General features: G+C 43.3%; 1 protein-coding gene across 4 annotated transcripts in view; it reads left to right on the top strand.

Moving 5' to 3' along the window:
• Positions 1 to 12,637, top strand: part of PXK (PX domain containing serine/threonine kinase like) — a 77,267-nt gene that overhangs the window by 15,414 nt on the left and 49,216 nt on the right. For all 4 annotated transcript variants that reach the window (XM_081246934.1, XM_081246936.1, XM_081246933.1 and 1 more), the window contains exons 2-3: positions 10,263 to 10,313; positions 12,154 to 12,201. In XM_081246934.1, the coding sequence (XP_081103060.1) occupies positions 10,263 to 10,313; positions 12,154 to 12,201 (99 nt within the window). The remainder of the gene's footprint in view (positions 1 to 10,262; positions 10,314 to 12,153; positions 12,202 to 12,637) is intronic.

Genomic DNA, 12,637 nt, shown 5'->3' with positions numbered 1-12,637 from the left:
TGGACCTCCAGGGAGGTCCCAATACATCCTTTTAAAGGCTTGTGTATTCTTCCACTATGTAGATAAACCATAAATAGCTTGTCCAATCCTCTTATTGCTGATATCCAAGTTATCTTAGCAGGAGAGGCTTTTCAATTAGCCCCCTTTAAAACTGGGCATAGAAGCTGAGACCATAGAGGCTGGAAGGATGGTACTCCTTGTTAGCAATCAGAGACTGATAACATTGTTTCCCGTGTTCAGAGAAAACGGCTGCTGCTTCTTTCTCCTCGGTGCTCTTGGTGCTGCTGGCTTGTGTGTGCTGATTCACCTGCAGACGCCTTGCCTTCACTATTTTCTTGGCAGAAAAGAAAACTAAGTTACAAAGCTAGCCTTTGTGCTGGAAGTTTTGAGTACACGACCCTGCCTAATACTTGCCACAACCCTGTTGGAAAGGTATGGTTTTGCAGATGAGTAAACTGAGGCTCAGAGGAATTAGGTCACAAAACTAGTAAGTGGCAGAGAGCCGTTGCCCTTTCCCTGGGGCCTTGTGGTTGTGACGCGGGGAAGGGGCACACATCGTAGCCGATCTCCACGTAGTGGCCAGCTCCTGTTGCGGGCTCCAAAAGGACTCTGGGTGGCCTGTCCCCGGGCAGCGGCAAACGGGGGTAGATAGAGAATTAGCCCAAGGAAGAGGAGCACGTCAGTCCTGGCGGGTACTTAGGTTGGAACCAGCTCAGGGTGTTAGGATGAAGAGTTGGCCGCCTTAGATACCAGAACCCACATAAAAGTCCTGATTGCCAGCCAGATGAGAGTTTATGTATTTGTCTTTTCTAGCCAGTTAAATATGTCGGGTGTGGTTCTCTGAGATTATGTTCACTGTGTCTGTTTCTGCCCTTTCAGGGCGTCGGCCCAAGACGTGAGGATTATTGAACAAGCGAAGGTTGTATTTCATTTTTAATTACTATTTAATTGAGCCTCAGATTTTCCAGGGTTTATTTTCTTTGCTTTGACGTAAGATGGAATTCATGGGTTCCCATCTTAGCAAATTATGTAATTGCTTTGGCATCATTTAGGGGTCTCTGTACTATAGAATGCTACAGAAACTGCTGTTTAAAATGCCGCATCCATTCCGTAGTCGTGTCTCAGGTCAAAGGATTTTGGAGTGCTGCTTTGCAGTATTTCTTCTGGCTGGAACACTGGCTGTCTTTGAAGTCAGAGTGGAGGCCAGCTCCCCTGGCAGGGCAGGAGACCGTCCCACAGAGGAGAGCGTAGACTTCAAAAGGCCTGGAGAAGGAGACATGCGCAATACAGCCGCTGAATCTCACTGTGGGGATCAGAGCATGTTTGTGATGTGTTCCTTGCCCCTTCTGTGAACGCAGAGTGGAAACTAGAGAATTTGTTTTGCATAATGGTAAAGCACAGGGTTCTGTGATTCAGTCAGTTAGGTTTTAAATGAAATTTATCTCACTTGGTTGAAAAGGAGATACACTTGGCTTCACTCAAAACTTAACCTGAGGGCTTCCCTGGTGGCGCAGTGTTTTAGAATCTACCTGCCAATGCAGGGGACATGGGTTTGAGCCCTGGTGTGGGAGGATCCCACATGCTGCGGAGCACCTAGGCCCGTGAGCCACAACTACTGAGCCTGCGTGTCTGGAGCTCTGCACTCTGCAATAAGAGAGGCTGCGCACCGCGATGAAGAGTGGCCCCTGCTTGCCGCAACTGGAGAAAGCCCTCGCACAGAAACAAAGATCCAACACAGCCAAAATTAAAAATAAATAAATAAAAAACTTAACCTGAGTTGCCAAAACTCAGGTTAAGATAGTGGTGATTCTTCAGATGCCTTTTAAAACCCTTAACGCTTTCATTCATTTGGGGGCAGGTTTTGTACATTATTGACTTGCACAGCAATTAAAATAAAGCAAAGGCATGTTCCATCCCTGAAAATCTGTGGATGAAACAACAATAAGTAATGAATATTCAGCAGAGCAAGGAGTAATCATTAATTCTAAGTGGAATATTAAGGATTGTAAGCAGCCAGGCAGGTGGCCAGTGGGCTGAGCAGAAGTCCTGCAACCATGAGAATTTCCTCAGAAAGCTTGCTGTCCAGCAGGGTGGTGCCACCCACTGCCCAGAGGCCGCAGCTCTTGTGCCGTGTGGTACCGTGGGTTTGAATATTGATTTTATAAAATCTGAGGGCGTGGGAGACCCGTGGGGATTTTCTGGAGAGTGCTGTTAGACCTTACCTGCATATAGGTGCACATGAAGAGAGCAACATGCTGCCTCCTTCCCGAAGATGCAGGCGGTCAGTTAACAAATACCCATCACCGAACATTTGCTGCACTTCTGCCCGTTGGCTTGACCTTGTGCTGGGCAATTTGGAATATGAAGAAATGTGTGTTCTAGCCCTTGAAGAACTTAGTTCAGTTGGAGAGGAAACCCGGCCCCCACCCCACCCCTCAAACATAGGCAGACATGGGACAAAGATAGCCGTAACATGGTTAAAAAGCTGACCTTCCCAGGTTTTGATTAGGTAGGAAAGCAAAGGGAGAGGAGTAAGTGAGGGGTGTTGAGGGTACGCAGGGTCTGACTTGGTAGAGGAGGGATTAAGAAGAAAGAAAGGGTTTGGACAGTTCAGGCAGGCGATGGATGAGCATGGAAGCTAAGCTAAGGAGCTTGGGTTTTATCCCGTGGCCAGTGGGAGCCCTAGAAGTTTCCTGCGTGGGGAAGTAGCATAGTGTTGGGTGTCTGGCAAGGTCACTTGTGCTCAGCCTTCTCTGCGGGCCTCCCTATGAAGGGAAAGTGCCAGGAGGATGCAGGTCTGGCAGCGAACTGGGAGTGGTGTGGCTCGTGGGCGCTGGAGACACACAGATCTGGCCTCCTATCCCAGAGCCACTGCTCTCCAGTCAAGGCATCTATGCTTTCAGAGACTCAGTGCCCCTCCCTGGCTGCAAATGAGAGTTATTGTTCTTCCTTGTTCACCAGAAGGTGACGTTGGCGGATCTTGTGAGTGGGTCCACCACCGTGGGACCATTCGGGAAACCCTAGAGGGCTCAGGCTAGGTACCTCCTACACCGAAGAAGAAAGGAGAGTGCCTACGAAGAGGCCAGGAGGGCTGAGGGTAGGCGGAGATGATGCTGTGAGTTGTGGTGGGTGCTTGGTTCACTGGTTTCCTTCCTCTCAGGACAGGGTGTTTCTTTTTGTAGTGTGAAGCTGCTTCCTATTTAAGAGGTTTTAGAACCGTGATTCTTGCCTCTGGCAGCACATTAGAATCACCTGGGGAACTTTTAAGACCTACTAATGCCTGTGCCTCAGCCCAGACAAGTTAAATCAGAATCTCTGGCAGGTAGGGTCAAAGCATGGTTGTTGTTTTTTTGTTTGTTTTTTTAAAGTTCTCTGGGTAATTCTAGAATGTAGGAGGGTTGAAACCCTCTGCTTTAGAGGTAGAGATGTGGGAATGCTGACAGGTAAAATACCTCCAGACAGCTGCCCCGTCTCTCCGTACTCTGAGTCTCAGTAAATCTGATAGCTGTGCCAAAAGGGAAGAGAGAAGAATGCCGTGGGTTAGGTGGGTTTGGAGGTTGGCTTAAGTTTTGGCTTTAGCTTCTTTTACACATTTCTTTCCAAGAGGTCTGTGTTTGTGCCCTCACTAAAGTAATTTGGGGCCAGAAAGACTCAAAATAAGTTTTCCTAAAATCTGATCACACTGAGGCATCTTTGAATGCCTGCCAGCTACAGTGCAGTGAAATCTTAAGTATCTTTTCAGAAACTCGGAAGATACAAAATGTCAGTGAGGATGCTTACTGGGGAAATGGCCTGCACTGGAAGCATTAATCAACAGTTGTGGAAATGACAGTCCCTACCCCTGCACCCTCAGGATGAGTCCACCTGAGTTCCCCAGACTGGTGAGGACCCCCATCTTTCAGGGCTTCAGAAGGAGCCAGGCTTAGGGCGTCCCCAGGTCCCTGGGGGTTGCCAGCCATGTCTGGCAGGTTGGAGGGTCCTAGGAATCAGTGACTGGGGTTCCGGTTCCCAGTCAGCTGCTTCCTAGCTGTGCAACCCTGGACAGCTCACTTAATTTTGCTGAGATCTACCCTCCAGGCAGCTGTGAGGATTGGATGAGAAGTGTTAAGGGGCCTAGGAAAGTTCCTGGCACAAGATCAGTGCTTATTTTACGTTAATTCTCTCTTCTCTTCCTTTACTTAAGTCAGAAATCGCATGGTCCCAGTGCCTTTCCACTTTGAACAACTTCGGTCCCAACCACCCTGACTTGCCGAAAATGCCCACCCTGCTCCGCCAAGATAGGGTGTGGTGTCGTGAAGAGGAGTGGGAAGAAGGCCCTTTGGGCACGTGGCAGCAGATGGCAGGGATGGGCAGCCGGCATAGGTCTGTGTGACGCAGAGCCGCCCTACAGGGCTCCTAGCTCTCCCTTCTATGCCTGGTGGTTTATTGTCTCTTACATAGACTGCAGGTTCTGTTCCACATCAGAGAGGGTGGCAAAGATGGGAATGATTCACCGGAGGATTCTGGGCTGGTGACTCCGACTCTGGAGGTGGAAGCCTGACTTCAAATGTCGCGTTTCTGCTGGTCTCCAGGGTACTCCTCTTTCTGCTTTAATCAGCTTCAGCCTGGTTGCAAGCAGTAGAACAGCTGTACTATGTTTAGTTGACAAATTGGAGATTTGAGGTGAAAGTATTTACTTTTGGTCAGGCTGGGTGGTGGTATCAAGCAAACGAAAAAAATGAAAATGTTTTGTAGTTAGGGATGAGCTTGCTCCATTCAAGTGGAATGAAAGTATTTCTGAGCAAAATCACCGTACCTATTTCCCATTGTCTTTCTGTATCTGCAACCACCCGGCAGATGGGACCTGAGGGCAACACTGGAGCCTTAACGTGTCTCAATGTGTCTTTACAGAAGAAACACAATGGGGTTTTTGAGGCCACCAGTAATTAAGCGAGCCCTCTAGGTGGGCGTGCACATATTCTCACCGGTGTGGTGTGTGGAGTACCAGTAGGCTGCAGCCGGGGGCAGATGATGACAGAAGTAACCCCTCCACCACCCTGCATCCCCAGCCTCCATAGACTGGAATGACCTGTTTTACTCGATGCACCTGGAGTTGGGTTTCTCAGCCTCAGCACTGTTGACGTTTGGGGCCAGGTAGTCCTTCCTTGTAAGGCTGTCCTGTGCATCGTAGGTGTTTATCAGCATCTCTGACCTCTAGCTATCAGATGCACATAGCACTCCCTCATCCTGTGACAACCAAAGATGTCTCCAGACATTGCCAGGTCTCCTCTGGGGCAGAACCACCCTCTTTGGAGAAACACTGATATAAACATAAAGAGTGTCTCGGCAGAAACATTAATTAGGATGTCAGTTTGGGATATCATAGTCTGAAATCAGGACCCAGGCACCGTCTTGTAGTTACTGCTTCCCTTTTGCCAAATGCTTTTCCCCAACATTATTGTGTGCCGTATTATAGCCAAGGTAAAAAACCCCAACTCCCTAAACTGTGCATATACAGAGGGAAGGAATGGAGTCAGACTGTACCTTTCCTGTTTAGAATTATACCCCCAGCATGAACAAAGCACAGGGATTGGAACATGATAGGTGCTTAATTGATGTTTACAGTTGGCTGCAACATCTTTGTAAAACACAGGTCTAAGCTTTAAACCCAAAGTATATAAAGCAGGACAGCAGTGTTAGCACCTACCAAGTGCTCAACATTGAACTGGAATTTTAAAAATTAATATTATTCCTCTTATAAATCATAGTGAAGCAATGGATGCTTGAAGTGATTTTTGAGAAGTAACAGTTCCTCCCTGACTTCGACATCAGCTTGTCTATGTGTAGTTGTTTGGAAGTACTCAATTATATGTGCTGATTTTAGCTCTACTATAAGAATGTAAAAGCCCAGACAATTTGCCAGTAAGACAACCCTGAGAAAAGAAGAAAATTTCAAAGCTAATGGACTGATCCCCAAATACAAGAATATCAGATATTTTTAGTGTTTTATCTTTGTGTATTCAGAAATAATTGCACTGGCATATTGCTTAAGAGATTTGCCGTAGTACACAAGTTAATTTTGAAATATTTATTTTATAACCCCACATGAAACCAGCTAAGCAGGGTGCCAGGTACATAGTTGATTCACTCGTAAATTGAGTGGATATTGTTGAATGTACTGTTCTTAACATAGTCCAGAGCAGGAGAAATTCCTGCGTATATGGACTTTATCAACCTTTGCAAACTAAACAGAATGGAGGGGGCTTCCCTGATGGTGCAGTGGTTAAGAATCCGCCTGCCAATGCAAGGGAAACGGGTTCGAGCCCTGGCCTGGGAAGATCCCACATGTGGCGGAGCAACTAAGCCCGTGCACCACAGCTACAGAGCCGGCGCTCTAGAGCCCGTGAGCCACAATTACTGAGCCCGCGTGCCACAACTACTGAAGTCTGCGTGCCTAGAGCCAGTGCGCAGCAACGAAGACCCAACACAGCCCAAAATAAAAATAAATAACTAAATAAATTTATTAAGAATAAGTAAAGGGCTTCCCTGGTGGCGCAGTGGTTGAGAGTCCGCCTGCCGATGCAGGGGACACGGGTTCGTGCCCCGGTCTGGGAAGATCCCGCATGCCGCAGAGCGGCTTGGCCCGTGAGCCGTGGCCGCCGGGCCTGCGCGTCCGGAGCCTGTGCTCTGCAGCAGGAGGGGCCACAGCGGTGAGAGGCCCGCATACCGCAAAAACAAACAAACAAACAAAAAAAACAAAAAAAAAGAATAAGTAAAAAAAAAATAAATAAATAAACAGAATGGAAATGAATGGTAGTGAAAATAAGATCTATTTTAAAATTCAGTTACCAAGTTAACAATGCTTATTTGGCTTTATTTTCTAAATAACCTATTTAAATCAGAATTAATTCAGTAGAAAGGATTTGTTGAGTACTGTGTTGATAAGCACTTGTTGAGTAGTGACTATGAGTAATACCTGAATCATACCATCCAAAGATGTTAAAAGAATTCTGAGCATTTGAGGAAAACAAGTTAATGTTTTTTATATGATTTCATCTGTGCCTTCATCATAACTCCCTGTGTGTATAAGCAGAAGGCTGGACGAGGTCTCTGTTTCCTTCTTATTTGATTAGTAAGAATTACCTGGGGAGGCTATTAAAACTTCTAATTCCTGGTTTCTATCCTAGGAGTTCTGATTCAGCAAGTCCGGTGCAAGGCCTATGAATGTGTATTTTTAACACCCTCTCTTGTCTTCCCTCTCCAGGAGCAGGAAGATTTCAATGATCAGGCAGCTTAGGGGGTCACTAGATTTGGTTTCTTTGGAAAATGCCATCACTGCTTATCTATTCTACCTTTTTACTTGTTTTCTTAACCATGGCCTTTTCTAGTTGACTATGCATATAAAATGCAAACTTTGAGTGGTAAAAATCATGGATCTTAGTCTTCTGACTCTACCATACTAGTTTTGAATGCCTAAGGTTAAAATTTTTTATTTGAGATAATTGTAGATTCTCATACAGTTATAAAAAGCATTGCAGAGAGATCCCATGTATTCATTATCCAGTTTTTTCATTGGTAGTATCTTGAAAAACTTGGTACGGTATCACGACCAAGACATTAACATTGATGTAATCAAGATACCTAATCAAGAACATTTCCATTGGTTCAGACATCCCTCATGTCTTAGTCCATTCAGGCTTCTATAACCAAATGCCATAAACCGAGTGGACTATACACAACAGAAATTTATTTCTCATAGTTCTAGAGGCTGGAAGTCCAAGACTAAGGTGCCAGCATGGTTGCCTTCTGGTGATGGTCCTCCTCCGGGTTCATAGCTAGTAGCACCGTCTCAGACTATCCTCACATGGTGGAAGAGGCAAGGGCCCCTCTGAAACCTCCTTTTTTTTTTTTTTTTTTTTTTTGCAGTACGTGGGCCTCTCACTGTTGTGGCCTCTCCTGTTGCGGAGCACAGGCTCTGGACGCTCAGGCTCAGCGGCCATGGCTCACGGGCCTAGCCGCTCCGCAGCATGTGGGATCTTCCCAGACCGGGGCACGAACCCGTGTCCCTTGCATTGGCAGGCGGACTCTCAACCACTGCGCCACCAGGGAAGCCCTGAAGCCTGTTTTATAAGGCACTAATCCCATTCATGAGGGCTTCACTCTCATGACCTAAGTACCTCCCAAAGGTCCCACCTCCTAATACCATCATCTTTGGGGGTTAGTATTTCAACACATGAATTTTGGGGGGACAGAGAGCTTCAAACCATAGCACTTCATTTGCCCTTCTATAGCCACACTAGTTTCCCTTCCACCCACACCCTCCTACCCCAGCCTTAACTCTTGGCAACCACTAGGCTGTTCTCCATATCTATAATTTTGTCATTTCATGGATGTTGTAGAAATGGAGACATGTAGTTTATAATCTTTTGGTATTGGCTTTTTCACTCAGCATAATTCTCTGGAGATTCATCCAATTTGTTGCATGTATCAATAGTTTATTCCTTTTTGTTGCTGAGTCATATTCCCTGGTGTGGATGTAGCAAAGTTTGACCATTTACCTGCTTAAGGACATCTGGCTTGTTTCTACTTTTGGGCTATTACCAATAAAGCTGCTGTGAACTTTCATGTGTGAGTTATTGTATGGACATAAGTTATTGTTTCTCTGGAATAAATGTCCAGGAGTGCAGTTGCTGGGTCATATGATAGTTGCATGTTTTAGTTTTTTAAGAAACTGCCAAACTGTGTTCCAGAGTGTCTGTACCATTTAAAATTCCCACCATTAATTTATGAGTGATCCAGTTTCTCTGTTATCCTAGCCTGCATTTGGTGTTATCATTATTTTTTGTTTCAGCCATTCTCATAGAGATATAGTGATATCTCATTGTGGTCTTAATTTACATTTGCTTGATGACTAGTAATGTTGAATATCTTTTCCTGTGCTTATATGCCATCTGTATATCCTCTTGAATAGCAGAATATTATTGGATGGAGTGCTATTGTTGGATAGAGTGTTCTATAAATGCTGATTAATCTGTTGGTTGATGGTAATGAAATAAAATACATATTTTATGGCAAGACAAGAAAAATTCGAACATAAAATTTTTCTCAGCCCATTGAGGCTTCCTCCCTCCCCTTTAGTATGTATTGTGTGGCTGCATTAACTAGACTTCCTTAGGAGATAACATTCCTTCTTAATCTCGTAAAGGGTCACCATGACCCACGACTTGCTTTGTACGTGCAGATCTGGATTGTGTAAACTGTTGATATGCCATTTGATGTATAACCGTTTGTCTTAAAAACTTATATAACTGTGCTTTGACCTCTAACAGGCAGAACAGTCCTCAGAGCTTTCTGAAAGACTGTCTCCTGGTTGGCTCGAATAAAAGTTTTCATTTCTTTCTTAGATTAATTGGTTATTAATTATTAATTAATATTCAGTAAGATTATGAATCTTATTGATTAATTTTTCATCAATAATGGTATTGTTGAATTTGTCTATATCCTTACTGGTTTTCTCTTCAGTTGTTCTATCAATTGCTGAGAGAGGGGTGTTGAAGTCTCCAACTGTAATCATGGATTCATTTATTTTTTCTTCCAGTTCTATCAGTTTTTGCTTCACATATTTTGCAGCTCTGGTATTTGGTGCACGCACATTTAAGATTGTTATGTCTTGCTGCGAGATTACCCTTGTATCTTTATGTCCCTCTCTGTTTCTAGTAGTCTTTGCTCTGAAGTCTACTTTATCTGATGCTTTCACTTAATATTTTTGATCCTCTGATTTGGGTGGTTTTTTTGTTCTGTTTTGTTTCTTATTAAAAATTTGTTTTTATTAAAATATAGTTGATTTACAATGTATTAATTTCAGGTGTACAGCAGAGTGATTCAGATATGTATTCTTTTTTAGATTCCTTTCCATTATAGGTTATTACAAGATATTGAGTAGAGTTCCCTGTGCTGTACAGTAGGTCCTTGTTAGTTATCTATTTTATATATAGTAATGTGTATATTTTAATCCCAAACTCCTAATTTATCCCTCCCCCCAGCCCCCACTTTCCCCTTTGGTAACCATAAGTTTATTTTCTATATCTGAGTCTATTTCTGTTTTGTACATAAGTCCATTTGTATAATTTTTTTTTTTAGATTCCACATATAAGTGATATCTTATGATATTTGTTTTTCTCTGTCTGACTTACTTCACTTAGTATGATAATCTCTAGGTCCATCCATATAGCTGCATGATTTGGGTGTTTTATAATTGAGGCTCCTTTCCCCTTCTTTTTTAGGAATATATCATTCGGGTACAAAGAGGAATTTCTGTAGAAAATAGCTGGCAGGTAAGCATTTTTTTTTTTTTTTTTTGTCATTAGAAAAATGTTTAAACAAAATTCTGACTTGGGGCATCTAAAAATCTGGAAAAACTATATTAATCATATGTCTTTTAGATATAAACGTTTAGCTCTAACACATGTATTATAAAAGTCTTTTATGTTCCCAGTTGTTTGGTTTAATTCGTGTATGTTACTACAGAGAGTAGGAATTTGTTCTCCAGCTGGACACAGAGTAAGTGGGGTAGGCAAATTACTTGCTTTGTTCCTAGTAATTCAAACCTCCTCACCTGAAGCCATGGCTTGGGTGAGGCAGGTTAACGTTCAGCCCACCAGGTAGAAGGGTGAGACAGTGCCCTGGACATTGTGCATTTCATGGACTCCCAAGTCCAGTCATGGACAATTTCTAGTGCTAGTTCCCACACTGACCAGAGGTAAGGATCTGCTTACAGCCCCAGGGCCTGCTTTCCTCACAGGTGGCCTCAGAGAGGCAGAACTTACTATATAGATCTAGAGGTGCTTCCCATCCCAGTTGACTTGCAGAGGGTGGCTGAATTCTGTACAGGGACCATTTCTTTCCTGCTTTAGTAATTATAATGACCCTCCTGCCTTCCAAAAATCTTACCTTGTCCTTCATAGCCCAGGTTGAACCTTACCTCTCACCTTAAGCAGTCTTTGACCTCAGTGACCCATACTTGGTCTTTTCTTTGCCTGAAAATTCAAACTGCTTTTTGTTGGAATAATTATAATATTTAACATCAGTTGAGCATTTATTGTTAGGCACATTAATTCACTTAGCCCTTTAAAGCCAGTTCTGTGTGATAGTATTAACCCCATTTTACATTCAAAAGGTAAGTAACTGGCCCAAGGTCACGCTTATATCCCTGACAAAACAGGTTTGGAATTTGCACATTCTCTGTGGTTAACTATTGTACTACCTTTTGCTCCTTTGCACTTACCAGGGATGGCCTCATGTTTAACTTTCTGATGTATATTTGTCAAACAGGCCCAAGGACAATATCCTACCAGAAAAATCAACCCTTGATGTAGTTTTCTAGATCCAATGCTTTAGAGTCCTGCGGGATAGATACTTAACAAAAATGTAGATACTTAACCTCCTTAAATTCCTGAATTCCTAGGTGATCTCCAAGTAATTCTTATGCACACTAATATTTGAGAATCATCAATAAAGATTGAAAAAACTTTTTGAAAGCAAAATAACTTCCTTCCCCGGAGACTGAAGAGCTAGTGGAATTTGGCTATGGCCTAATCAATGGCATCAACATAACTAAGAAAGAATGCATACACAGTGGATGTGGACTGTTGGCCAAGAGGGGAAACGGGGAATCAGAGAGCGGTGTGGCCTCTCTGCCTGCAGATGCGTCCAATCTCTAGACTGGTTGGATCTCAAATGGGGCAAGTTTTATCCAGGGCAAGGATGAAATGGCCTCAAGACTGTCCACATGCTTTAACTTTAATTTCATGTTCACTAAAACTTTTTTTTTTTTGTAAATCATTAATTCATCTTTCTAGGTGCCTGGTTAATAAAAAAAAAAAATACTGAAAGGGCTATTCACCCTGGAAACAAATACATCATCATTCTTTCTTACCTGTTGGCATCTTGCGAGTTTGGCTAGCGTTAACCAGTTTCCCATGGCCCAGCCAACTCGGGGGGCACTGCTTGGTCTGTTTTCTGGGGCTGCTGAGTTAAGCAAGTTAAGCACCAGGTATATAAGCCCTGCTACCCTTAATGCAAGTGCCTTGGCTCTAAAATGCCAATAAATATTAAATAGGGAAATGAAAATTGATGGTCTTTGCTGAATCAAAACACCACTTTTATTTCTTACAGATTGTTAGGAGATACAGTGACTTTGATTTGCTGAACAACAGCTTGCAGGTAATTATTTTAAAACATCAATGACACACATTTATTGCTTGGGGTATCTTAGAAACTGGTTGGAAACAACAATATTAGGAACAAGAAATTAGCAAATTTCCCTAACAAAGGAGATATGCTCATACTTTAAACAGATGATGTGTGACTCTAAAAATAAACTTTGGGGAATAAACATCATTTATAATTGTCACCTTGCAGCTAGGTACCTTTGTGCCAGACTGCGTCCTTACCACAATCATGGGATGCTGTGTGTTATCTCCTTTTCGCAGGTTAGGAATGACTAAATGGGTTGCTAGAGTTGTTCACTGAGAGCTGGGACTCTCAGACTCTCTTAAACAAGGCTGCATAGTCAGCATTGCAGATCAACAACACTCAGCAGTAACTAGAGACTCAGCCTTTTTCAGTGTAACTTTTTTTTTTTTTACTTTTTAAATTT

This window comes from Mesoplodon bidens, assembly GCF_964165515.1.
Source record: "Mesoplodon bidens genome assembly, chromosome: 10".
Classification (NCBI taxonomy): domain Eukaryota; kingdom Metazoa; phylum Chordata; class Mammalia; order Artiodactyla; family Ziphiidae; genus Mesoplodon; species Mesoplodon bidens.
The sequence above is the reverse complement of the archived record's forward strand: the minus strand, read 5'-3'. Positions and strand labels throughout refer to the sequence as shown.